Source organism: Macaca thibetana, chromosome 11, assembly GCF_024542745.1.
Source record: "Macaca thibetana thibetana isolate TM-01 chromosome 11, ASM2454274v1, whole genome shotgun sequence".
Lineage (NCBI taxonomy): Eukaryota > Metazoa > Chordata > Mammalia > Primates > Cercopithecidae > Macaca > Macaca thibetana.
The window spans coordinates 22,101,519-22,115,003 of record NC_065588.1 but is presented as its reverse complement, the minus strand read 5'-3'; the positions used below and the strand labels follow the sequence as shown (position 1 = coordinate 22,115,003).

Sequence of the window (13,485 nt, the reverse complement as noted above, 5' to 3'; positions counted from 1 at the left end):
TCAAAGGTCTTTTGTTTTTCCAAGTGATTATCAATGTGTTCCAGCACCATTTGTGGGATAGACTTTCCGTTTCTCACAAGATTGCATTGGCACTTCTGTAAAAGAAAATTAAATCAAATGACTGTTCAATCTATTTTGGCTCTTTTTACTGTTTCTTTGATGTATTCATAGATTTTTATGCCACTAACATTTTCTCTTGCTTTGGAGTTCTTGAAGTCATAAATTATAAGTCACACAGCATTTTCTTTGCTTTTCTCCAAAGTTTGCTTTGGCTATTCTAGTTCTTTTGGGTTTCTATATACAGTTTAGAATCAGGTTTACAATTTCTCCAAAAAAAAAAAAAAAAGCATGATGGGACCATTATGGGGATTGCATCGAATTTATAAAACAATTCGGGAGATAATTGGCATCTTCACACTATTGGGTTTCACAATGCATTCTTCATTTATTTAGGTCTTTTGTTTCCCTTTGCAATGTTTTGTAGTTTTCAGTGTAGAGGTCTTTCATGTTTTGTTAACTTTATTTCAAGTATTTTTCTTTGTTTTCCTTCTTTTATTGCATGTGAAATTTATTTCATATTTCATTTTTCAATTGTTTCTTCCATTATGTGAAATGCAATTAAATATTGAGTAAAACAACTCTATAGGATGCAAATAACTCTATAGGAAAAAACTAATAATCCAATAAAAAAGGGGCAAAAGATCTGAATAGACATTTGTCAAAAGAAGACATACAAATGGCATTGTTAAAATGCCCTTACTACTCAAAGCAATCTACAGATTTAATGCAATCCCTGTCAAAATACCAACATTTTTCACAGAAATAGAAAAAACAATTCTAAAATTTATAGACAGCCACAAAAGACCTAGAATAGTCAAAGCTATCCTAAGCAAATAGTACAAAAATGGAGGAATCACATTACCTGATTTCATACTGCAGAGAAGTAGTAATCAAAATGGCATCGTACTGGCATAAAAACAGATATAGAGAAATGGAACAGAATATAGAATCCAGAGATAAATCCATACATCTATCGTGAAGTTATTTTTTAAAAAGCGCTAAGAACATACACTGGAGAAAGGACAGTCGCTTCAGTAAATGGTTCTGGGAAAACTGGATATCTATATGCAGAAGAACAAAACTAGACCCTTGTCTCTCACCACGTACAAAAACAAAATCAAAATAGATTAAAGACTTAAATCTAAAACCTCAAACTCTGAAACTACTACAAGAAAATATTAGGAAACTCTCCAGGACATTGGACTGGGCAAAGATTTCTTGAGCAATACCCCTCAAGCACAGTCAACCAGAGCAATAATGAACAAATGGGATCACATCAAGTTAAAAAGCTTCTGCACAGCAAAGGGAAAAGTCAACAAAGTGAAGAGACAATCTGCAGAATGGGAGAAAATATTTGCAAACTGCCTGTCTGACAAGGGATTAAAGAACAGAATATATAAGGAGCTCAAACAACTCTATAGGAACAAAAACTAACAATCCAATAAAAAATGGGCAAAATATCCAGATATTTGTCAAAAGAAGACATACAAATGGCAAACAGGTATATGAAAAGGTACTCAATATCACTGACAATTGGAGAAATGTATATCAAAACTACAATGAAATATCATCTCACTCCAGTTAAAATGGCTTGTATACAAAAGTCAGGCAATAAGTAATGCTGGCAAGAATGAGGAGAAAAGGAAACCCTGGTACACTATTGGTGAAAACGTAAATTAGTACAACCACCATGAAGAACAGTTTGGAGTTTCCTTAAAAAACAAAAAGTTGAGCCACCATACAATTCAGCAACCCCACTCCTAGGTACATACCCAAAAGAAAGGAAATCAGTATATTGAATAGATATCTGCACTCCCATGTTTATTGCAACACTGTTCACAATAGCTAAGATTTTGAAGCAACCTAAGTGTCCATAAACAGACGGATGGATAAAGAAACTGTGATACATATACCACAATGGAGTATTATTTAGCCATAAAATAAGAATAAGATCCTGTCATTTGTAACCACATGGATGGAACTTGAGGTCATTGTTTAAGTGAAATAAGACAGGCACAGAAAGACAGACGTCTCATATTTTCACTTATTTGTGGGAGCAAAAAAATCAAAATAATTGAACTCATGGGGACTGAGAGTAGGAAGATGGATACCAGAGACTGGGAAGGGTAGTGGGGTGCTGGGAGAGGCAAATGGGGATGTTTAATGGAGACAAAAATTAGGAAGAATGAATAAGACCTAGTATTTGATAGCACAACCAGGTGACTACAGTCAATAATAATTTGGTTGTACATTTAAAAAAGAACTAAAAGGGTACAATTGGATTATTTTTAACAGAAAAGATAAATGCTTGAGATGATCAATGCCATATTTACTCTGATGGGATTATTACTCATTGCATACCTGTATCAAAACATTTCATGTAACCCATAAATATATACCTACAGATAAAAAATAAAATAAGATAAAATGATTTTCTATATTGACTTTGTGTCTTGCAGTGTTAAAAATTCACTTATTACTTTTAGTTATTGCTTTGTACATTCCCTAAAATTTTCTATATAAACAAACATGCCATCTGCAAATAGAGATACCTATTTTTTTTCAACCTTCTTTATGCCTTCTTTTTTCTTTTTTCTTTTTTTCCTTGTCATATTGCTGTAGCTAAGATGTCCAGTAAAATGCCAAATAGACATAAGACTGAAATCCTGTCTGGTTCCTGATTTTAGGGGAAAATGGTCAGTCTTTCATAGTTAATTGTAATGTTAGTTATAGGTTTTTCATAGTGGACCTTTATTTGCCTAGTACGTTTTCTTTTATTTAAAGCTTACTCAGGGTGTGATTAAAGTCTTGAATGGGTGTTGAATTTTATTAAAGTTTTGTTCCTATATCCATTAGGAAAATTGTATTTCTGTTAGTGTGCTAAATTGTACTGATCTATTTTTCAAATAAAGTAACAATGCATTTCTGAGAAGAACCACATGTAGTCATAATATATTATGCCAACTTGGTATCACTATATTTTATTTTTTAAGGCTTTTTACATCTATGCAATGAAGAATATTCATCTGTTATTTTCTTGTAATTCCTTTTTTCAGGCTTATACATGCTGCATTAAACTGCCTTCATAAAATGAGTTGGAAAGTGTTCTCTATTTTTCTGAAAGACTTTTTATAAGGTTAATTTTATCTCTTTCTTAAATGTTGAATAGAAATCACTAGTGAAGTCGTCTGGACCTGGAATTTGGACTAAGGGAGGATTTAAAATTATAAATTTATTTCTCTATTAGACAGAGTGTTGTATCTAATACTTTTTTATATCTAGTAAAATTTCAAGTCTAAATTTTATTGTAATTTAATAAATATGTTGTCTAATTTCCTTAGTGACTATATGGACTTTTCAGAGTATCTACTTCTTTTTATGTTAGTTTTCATAAGGTACATTTTTAAGTAATTTTCCATTCATGTAAGTTTTTGGATCATTGTCATAATGTTATTCATGATATTTCCTGATTCTCCTTTTAAAGTATGTAGGGTATGTAGGGATAGTGCCTCTTTCATTCCTAGTATTGGTTTTTGTGTTCTTCTTTTCTTGAACTGTCTAGCTAGGGACTTATCAATTGTATTAGTCTTTTCAAAGAATGACAATATTGAGTTTGTTCATTTTATCAATTGTTCATTTTTCTCTTTTATTGCTTTCTATTCATCTCTATTGTTTTCATCTTTTTTTGGTCCTTTTTTTCTTTCCTGAGCTTCTAAGGTCGACATGCAGTTTCAAACCTTATATTGTAAAATGAATATGTAAAGCTATAAATTTTCCTCTGAGTCTTATTTTAGTTGTACTTCTTGAATTTTAAATATGTAGTATTTTTATTATAATGTATTTTAATATTATCTGACTTCTTTAGTGATTTCTTCTTTAATATGTGCATTATTAGTAATGTGTTGTTTAATTTCCAAATATTTAGAAACTTTTAGATATCTTACTGCGTGAAAAGATCAAAGGTTACTTCGTTATCTCTGTGCCTGATGTTCCTGCGGCTTATGACTCTGTTGCCTTGAGTGTGAGTAGGACCTGTGCCTGGGTTCTAGCCAATAGCGTATGGCATGGAGGAAGGTCTCAAATCAGTAGAGTCTTTACTGAGCCAGCAGACCCAGTCAATACCTAGAACCTGGTGAGAACCTGGGGCAGAGAACCCAGCCTCGTGAGAGCCTGGAATAGAGAACTCAATTGACCCTGACTCAAAGTCCTGAATCCTAGAAACTGTGAGATAATAAATGTGTGCAGTTTTAAGCTGCTCAGTTTGTTATAATTTGTTAAGTAGCAATAAAAAATCAATAGTCTGACTGTTCTTGATTTTTTAAATTTAATTTTATTGTGGTCAGAAAATATACTCTATATGATTTCTGTTATTTCAAGTTCATTTCTCTTTGTTTTCTGACTAAACATATAACTTATACCAGTACCATATTCAGTTAATAAGTAGGTACAATCTGAAGATGTTAGAAGTATTTTTAGAGTACCAAATCTCAAACAGTTTTATAAATATCAAATAGTATGAGGTGTTTGATAGTGTTCTAATACATCTTCTAAATCTTCGTTGGTCATATGCCTATTTTTAAATGTGTCTTTCTAAAATCTGGACCCTTTTATTATTATTAAAAGTCTTTTTTATTTCTGATAATAATTGTCTTGAAGTCGGCTTTGTTTTATATTAATATAGCCACTCCAAGTTTCTTATGCTTAATTGCTTTTATTGTATATCTTTCCCATCTGCTTATTTTTAATCTACTCTTTTTAATACTTAAGGTGAATCTCTTTAGATAGCACATAATTTGGTCTTTTTTTTTTAATGAATCCATTCTGAATCTACATTTAAGCTAAAAGAAGATATACATCGAGTTCATATGCCAATGTTCAGTATTTTTCACTAATGAAGTGATCAATCAACTTTTCTCGTTCTGATAAATGTTGTCCAAGCTGGATTGTCTTACGTGTGTCTTAGATTTCTTCTTTCTTAGACCGTATTCGTTTGTACTGACATTTATTCAAAGTGCAAAGTAGATTGTATCCTTGCCAAAATATTTCTAGGAAAGTCTCTGCTTCTATCTCATATTGGCTGCAAAATGTTGGTTGTAGTTCTGTGGCAATGTAATCCTCACTTTTCTGGTCCGAGTACTTGACTTCTCAGTTTGCTCTATAGGATCATTGTTCTTTGTGCTATGCGAATGGGCATGGTGTTTTAAACCATTTGACTAAGAAAAGTCACTTACTACTTGAATAAGAATCTGTAAGGCATAAACTCAATTACATAGATACATGAATTCCATAATTCCAGGGTAATACCATGAAACACATCTTTGGGTTTGCAACACACCTATGAAGTCGGTTACACAGATACCAACTTGTGAATTATTCATATAATTAAGGCTCTTTGAAAACAAGACCAGAAGATAAAGCTGCTTTTTAAAATTTATAGACTTACATGTACATTTTGAAGAGTCTAGTTTATCCTATTATATGTCTCTTTACATCCTCCCATCTATCGTGTATGGTCACGGTGGAAGCACTCAACATTTTGAAGTTATTACTCCTTCAATTCAAAACTCCAGAAGTACACTAACTCATATATGTTGTTTTCTTACCAAGTAAAACCATGTGGAAATATTGTACATAAAATTGCCTTTGTTACTAAAAGGCGTCATAATTACATTCAAATGCTAGTGAAGTTTAAGGAAAGATTGTATCTTTCTCTTTTTGTCTTTTTCTTTTCAGCCCTATTCCTGTATTGGGTAATGGCTTTTATTACCAAAACAATAAAACTGGTTAAGTACTGTCAGTCTGGTTTGGACATATCAAACCTGCGTTTCTGCATCACAGGCATGATGGTCATCTTGAATGGGCTCTTGATGGCTGTGGAGATCAACGTCATTCGAGTCAGGGTATGTAGCTAATGGCTTTTGTTTAGTTATTTGGATTCAAGACCCCAATATAAAAGATTACAGTTAGCCAGAAATCATTAGTATTTACAAGGATGAATGCACGTATTTGATTTATATAATATAAAAATAAAGTTGAACTAATCACTAAATTCAGGCCATCAGTGTTTCAGAAATCTCAGTGTGACCCTAGAAACGATTTATTCATTCACAAATCTTGATTGATCAAATGCCTGCTATGTGTCAGATATTATGCTCAGTTTATATTACAGAAGAAATTGTTTTGAGGAGAAAGTTCAATCATCCATGATTGGTCTCAAAGCACCCCTGGGTTAAGCAAAATATTGCATTCTCAGAAATTTAAAACTGAAAAGAAAATAGTGTAATCCAGTTTGCTCATTTCACTGATGAAGAAGCATGTAGAGATAGCTTTGATTATATATCCAAAGTAATATGGTCAAGACCCATACCTGGTTTGTAATTGCAAATCGATTGTACTTTCCACCACTTAATACTGTCAGTTACGTTGTGTGAGATACTAGAGATAGATTTTCCAGTATTCATTTTTTATCAGAGAACTTTGAACTTGATCGGTGAGTAGAAAGATAGATGCTGCAATGAATGTGGAGAGTAATCAGTTAACATCAGGAAAACATAGATCAAGAGACTCAATAATGGTGTTAACACATTTTAAAATCTAAACAATGTAAAAACCTTCATTTGGCTGACCGTGTCATAGGATATCATGAAACACTGACTCTTAGTAAAAACTATCTTTTAAAAGGTTAACTGATCTTTCAGAATTGACCCCAAGAGGATTACATGCAAAATTCTGGCATTAACTAGTTAATCTAGTCACAACAGAAGGAAATATCTCAAAGAATATTTCAGAAAAGGATGGAAGGAGGCTTTAAAATATAAATTTTGGTCAAATGAAAATGTAAAAAAGATTGAAATTTTACTTTTAATGTGTGGAAAATAATTGGACTAATTGTTATACTGTGGAATTTTTCTTGCCACAGAGATACGTATTCTTCATGAATCCTCAGAAAGTAAAGCCTCCTGAAGACCTCCAGGATCTGGGAGTGAGATTTCTTCAACCATTTGTGAATTTGCTGTCAAAAGCAACATACTGGTGGATGAACACACTTATTATAACTGCTCATAAAAAGCCTATTGATCTGAAGGCAATTGGAAAATTGCCAATAGCAATGAGAGCAGTAACAAATTATGTTTGCCTGAAAGATGCATATGAAGAACAAAAGGTAATTTAGCATCTGTCTTCTATGTGCTTAATTACAGAGAATGGTCCTATTGGCATGAACCCAGGAGGCAGAGCTTGCAGTGAGCCGAGATTGGGCTACTGCAGTCCAGCCTGGGCGACAGAGCAAGACTCCATCTCAAAAAATATATATATACACACACACACACACACACACACATATACATGTATACACATATATACATACATATATACACATACATACATATATACACACACACATATATATACACACATATATATACACACATATATATACACACTATATATATATAAAGACACAAAGTTTAGGCCAGGCGCAATGGCTCACGCCAGTAATCCCAACACTTTAGGAGGCCGAGGTGGGTGGATCACCTGAGGTCAGGAGTTCGAGACAAGCCTGACCAACATGGAGAAACCCCATCTCTACTAAAAATACAAACATTAGCCGGGCATGGTGGCGCATGCCTGTAATTCTAGCTACTTGGGAGGCTGAGGCAGGAGAATTGCTTGAACCCGGGAGGTGGAAGTTGTGGCAAGCCGAGATCGCACCATTGCACTCCAGCCTGGGCAACAAGAGTGAAACTCTGCCTAAAAAAATAAATAAATAAAATAAAAAATAAAAAATAAGTTGACACAAAGCTTAAATCATATCTATGGTAAAGGCAAAGCAGATTTCCTTCATCTGTTTTCCTCTGTACTTTTGAATCATGTTAATTGGGGCTGGAAGACTGGAAGAACCAATGAAGTATACTTTTATTACTTGCTCAATTAATACATGAGGAAGGATAGAGTGAGTACTATCTTTTCTCTGGGACATGTCACCAAGTGGAAAGTAAGAATTAAGTTCAATGATCATGTATAACTAATCCATTACCATATAATATTAATAACTCATGAAATTTTTGTTATTGTCTTTTCACAAGCATAAGTTTGTTATATAAAGAGGTAAAATAGATACCAACTAATAATCAATTTTAAGAAATTTAAAGCCTTATATTAATTACTGACTAAAATTTAGCTTCCATAGTTCAAAATGGGAGACTAAATTAAATAAAAGGACATTGTTTGCCTCTTCCATGTATCATCCTATATGACTGCCAAAATTGGCTTCCTCTGGCACTTTTCCTAAGTATTCATTGTTGTTTCAAAAAATTTAAAGATGAGAGTCTTTGGGTATTTTCATTTTGTCTTTTATCATTCGAAATAGTCATGCATGCTACCCACAGTGATAGGTGTGTTTTCTATTGCAATCATCGGCAAATATCATTGCCATTTAAAATATTAGGATTCTCAACCACACTGGAAGGAAATAGAGTATGGTAAAACAGCTCACGAGTTTTTGGCTGTTCTCAATCAAGATCAACAAAGCATTTATGGTAAATGATGAAAATAATCTCCGTTTTGTGTCAGAAATATGTGTTATGAAATTAAATGGCAGGAAAAGGTTACAACAAATGAATCTGAGTCATTTCTCTGGTTTCACCTCTGGGAAAAGTATTGCATAAAATTTTTAAAACTGCTGAAGTAAAGATGTTTGCAGTCTTTCCTAAGCATAGCTTAATTTTTCTGAGTTCTCTTTACAAGAGAGATTAGCTTGAACTTGGTGTGTTAATGTCTACATAAACTTTGGAAAACAAATCATTTATTTTAACAGAGGGTTACACTGGGAACATAATTGAACTCTACTCCAGTGAGTTGAATTCCTTGTCACAGTGAAAAAACTTTATCTACCTCCTCCCTAAGTTTTATGATGATTGCTCAGGTCTTAAAATTGTATTTACAACAAACAACTGTAGCTATGTGAAGCCGAGTTGACTCAAGTATAAATGCTGTTCTTCATTTTGCATTTCTTTGAGGAATACCTAGGAAACACAAGTCTACCATAATTTTTTAAAGTATTGACTACCATTCAGGGAGATAAGAAATACCATGGAGAAGAAACAACTTGAAGTTGGGATAATCTGTTTTGTTTAGTTTGCAATCATTGGATAGGCAAACCTGTGGTGATCTAGTAACTCCAGAAATCTTGACCAGTCTGCCTGTAACCTTGATCTTTGTGCTTTACTCTTTTGCTTGCTATGTAATGTTATTTGGCAATTTTCATGACAAATATACATTTACCAAATCAAAGAAAAGTGAAAATGAATTAGGCTTTAAGGATCCTGTGATAACTAAAATAATACAGTCTTAGAAAAACTGTCTTGTTTACTTCTTATTCTCTCTATTTTATTAAAATGCATTCAGTAGCTACTATTTGCATAGAAGGCAAGGATACAGAATTATGCATGCTGTGCTGAAAGGCACACATTAACATCAATTTTTAAACCCTTAAAATATTTTTTGAAGTATAAGAAGGAATTTCCATACTTGAGATTAGTTACTGCTCTAAGCAGTTTTATTTTGTTACATCTGTTTTGGTTTTTTTTTTTTCCCCCAGAAAAAAGTTGCAGATCATCCAAATCGGACTCCATCTATATGGCTTGCAATGTACAGAGCTTTTGGGCGACCAATTCTACTTAGTAGCACATTCCGCTATCTGGCTGACTTACTGGGTTTTGCTGGACCTCTTTGTATTTCTGGAATAGTTCAGCGTGTGAATGAAACCCAGAATAGGACAAACAACACAACTGGAGTAAGTTCCTGGTGCTTTTCAAAGGAAACATATTATTGGTGGATTTCATTGTAATTGTCACTTTTTATTAATGCAGTTTTATGAGTTGTTCAAAAAGGCTTTTTTTTTCAGAGAATTGAATGCTTTTTAAAGGAAAGAAAACAGTAATTTTCCTTTCAGAAAAAAATCATGTGTTTATGTATTTATTCATTGAATGAATCTGCCCAACAAAATTATTTCTCAGATTCAGAGCCTGTAAACATTTAATAAGCACTCACTGTGTGCCAGAAACTTTGTGTAGAAATTGCGCATTGATTGTTTTATTTAATCTTTATAGCAATCCTTTAAAGAATTTTTTTACATGAGAGGTGGCTGAGTCACTTCTTTAGAGGCCTATGACCAATAACACTAGAAATGTGGTTTGTAATATTGTACATTTCTCTTTTCTTATATAATAAAAACCACCACCCTGTTTCACAATGATCAGGGCAAGTCACATTGTGATATTTTATTAGATATTATGTTATTATATTGGGGCTAATAGTATAAAATACTCTGTGTTTACTATCATAAATATATAATTTTTATTTTCTATTTTTAATAAAGACTGCATTGTGAACTTCCTACTTTCTTTCTAAGATAAGTATTGATTTTCGTAGTTCCACAAATAGAAACTATCACCAGATGAATCCATTTTCCTTTTCTATTCTCTCAATGTGATTTCCTGCCGTCTTTCCATCACCTATTAAAATGTTATGCAATATGAGAACTGACATTAAATGTTGCCTCTTCAGTGAGGCCTTTTCTGATCGTCCTAGTTGGAATTTGACCCCCGTTGACAGTCCCTTAACACACTCTTTACTTTATGTTGGCACTTACTGAAGCCCATTACTTAGAGATATGCTTATCTACCTAGGTTGTAAGCTTATGAAACAATTACGGTGAGCCATTCATATTTGTGTTCACAATGCTTAGCCCAGATCTTTGCATACATTAGTGTTCAATTATAATTGAAATGAACCAGATATTTTCACCACTGAATACACTTTGGTGATGTTTTGTCTCTACTAGCCTAATTACATACGGATATCTAAATTCCACAGAGTTTATCCATTACCCTTCTCCCTTACACATATCAGTCAGATGTTTTGCTGAGAAGGAATAGGACTTGTACATTTGTATATATTCCCACGAAAAAAGAGGAAGGGACCAGAAGTAAAATTCTACTAGGTCTAAATCATAGAAAATAAAGAGTGTCCAAACTGATATAATGTACTTAGTCAAATGTTATCTTTCCTTCTTTTCTAACAAACAAGTTACCATATGCTATTGTTACAAACAAAAATCAATTCTGGATATCCTTAGGCTGAATTCAGTCATATTCCTACTAAAACAAAATTTTGTAAGTCATGTTTTGTTACTGGTAGTGTTGCACGGGTGATATAGACAAATTACCTATTTTACAATTTGCTATTTATTTTATTAGTATAAATTAAGATATCTGAAAATCAGAAAAAGGCAACTGAGTAGAATTATTTTAAACTAATAAGGCTACCAAAATTGTATATTTGTTCCATTGGTCTTGCTGACCAGCTATCAATTTTGTAGCTTCTACTTCCAAATTAGAGTGTAAACTAACTTGCCTTTTTATTTACTGCTTACCATTTTACTAAAGTTGGATATACCTTTGCAGGAAATGCATTCTAATTTTTTTAAATACATTTTACCTTTTTTTTCTTCAATTAGGCATTTCCGTCACTCATTAATCAGGGATTTTATGGATTTGTATTGTATTTCACTGGTTTGCATTGTATTTCACTGCTGTATTATAGACACATTGAATTTTTATATTTAAATACTATGCATCTTGTAGTAAATGCAAACTGTACACCTGGTCTATGAAAAGACGAGTTTTAATTTGTCACATTTTTTCTTTGGGGACAAGATTTCAGAAACGCTCTCATCAAAGGAATTTCTTGAAAACGCTTATGTTCTAGCAGTTCTTCTCTTCTTGGCTCTTATTCTGCAAAGGACATTTTTGCAGGCTTCCTACTATGTAACCATAGAGACTGGCATTAACCTCCGTGGAGCTCTGCTGGTATGTAAAGGCTGTGAATGATACTTGTTTCCTAAGAATGCTATATACCATTCAGTGATCAGAATAATAGCTTCAGTTTTGTTTCTTCATTCCATTTTCACTTTGGTATTACAACAACGTTTCTATGATCTACTTAATGACAGAAACAGAGCTAATTAATAAATCTGTTGAATTAAAAATAACTTTAAAATAATATGAAGAAAAATATTTTGAAATCTTGCATTTACTTACCTTTTTCTGTTTGTTCTAGAGCTTATGCTTAAAGTTTAATGCATATTTTTACTATATCACTAGAAAAAATAAGTCTGTATTTTGTTGAAATAAGTATACTGAAATAGAAATAACTGTAGTGGTTGATTTAAGAAGATGACCTTATAGAATTTTTCTTTTCTTTTTTTTCAAAAAAAATTAAATGTTTATTTATTTTCAATGAAAATAATCATAGTGTCAATTTTAAATATAGAACTTTATGTACTCTTTTTTTTTTTTTTTTTTTTTTTGGTAGGCCATGATTTATAACAAAATCCTTAGGCTCTCTACGTCTAACTTATCCATGGGGGAGATGACTCTGGGACAGATCAACAACTTAGTTGCCATTGAAACTAATCAACTCATGTGGTTTTTGTTCCTGTGTCCCAATCTATGGGCTATGCCTGTTCAGGTAGGTAGATCAATATAAGTATGATTTTTGTTTGCAGAGGAAATAAAACAAAAAGAACAGTAACGTATTTAGCTCATAAAAGGTGTCTAGTTATTTAATGTGCAAATATTACACTCTTTTATAGAAAAGGAAGCTGAGACTCAGAAATGGTATAGCATAGGTTAAGAAAGAGAAATTTGAAATTATACTGCTTGGGTTCAAATATCTGCCCTGCCCCTCATTTACACAAGGGCTTAACTCCTCAAAGCCCTAGTTTTCTTAACTGTAAATGAGAATAATAATAGTATCTTTCTCATAACGTTGTGGTAATTGTCAAGGTTAAATAGATTAATAGGTCTATAACATCTAGCGTAGTGCCCAGCATTTCCTGGGCATCCAGTAATTGTTAGTTGTGAGTATTATCGCCTCGATTCATGTAAGTCACAGAGCCATGGTTTGACCCCTTTTATTTTGGCAATCTCTCTTATAGTATTTCTAAACGAGAGCAATTGCTTTAATCAATCCCATAGTTTCAATAGTTAGCATATTGCAAAATGTCAAACTGTATAAAATGGTAGGAACAGTGACAAACTGGAGTGCTATTTAGCTATTTCCTATGTAAAATAACATTTTAGTTAAAGACACGTTTTCTTCTTCCCCTAATTGGCTAAAAGTGGCAAAAGAAATATACTCAGTTTTTAGGCCGGGTGCAGCGGCTCACGCCTGTAATCCCAGCACTTTGGGAGGCCGAGGTGGAAGGATCACCTAAGGTTGGGAGTTCGAGACCAGCCTGAGCAACATGGAGAAACCCCGTCTCTACTAAAAATACAAAAAATTAGCTGGACGTGGTGGCGCATGCCTGTAATCCCAGCTACTCGGGAGGCTGAGGCAGGAGAATCGCTTGAACCTGGGAGG

The 13,485-nt window shown here is 33.1% G+C and overlaps 3 protein-coding genes across 5 annotated transcripts in view; 2 read left to right on the top strand and 1 right to left on the bottom strand.

Moving 5' to 3' along the window:
* Positions 1-13,485, top strand: part of LDHB (lactate dehydrogenase B) — a 478,946-nt gene that overhangs the window by 182,733 nt on the left and 282,728 nt on the right. The gene's annotated exons all lie outside the window — the stretch shown is intronic.
* The window catches only part of CMAS (cytidine monophosphate N-acetylneuraminic acid synthetase), a 412,527-nt gene that overhangs the window by 130,478 nt on the left and 268,564 nt on the right, over positions 1-13,485 (bottom strand). The gene's annotated exons all lie outside the window — the stretch shown is intronic.
* The window catches only part of ABCC9 (ATP binding cassette subfamily C member 9), a 140,792-nt gene that overhangs the window by 17,592 nt on the left and 109,715 nt on the right, over positions 1-13,485 (top strand). For all 3 annotated transcript variants that reach the window (XM_050747609.1, XM_050747611.1, XM_050747610.1), the window contains exons 6-10: positions 5,794-5,960; positions 6,980-7,222; positions 9,659-9,853; positions 11,778-11,930; positions 12,436-12,591. In XM_050747609.1, coding sequence (XP_050603566.1) covers positions 5,794-5,960; positions 6,980-7,222; positions 9,659-9,853; positions 11,778-11,930; positions 12,436-12,591 — 914 coding nt within the window. The remainder of the gene's footprint in view (positions 1-5,793; positions 5,961-6,979; positions 7,223-9,658; positions 9,854-11,777; positions 11,931-12,435; positions 12,592-13,485) is intronic.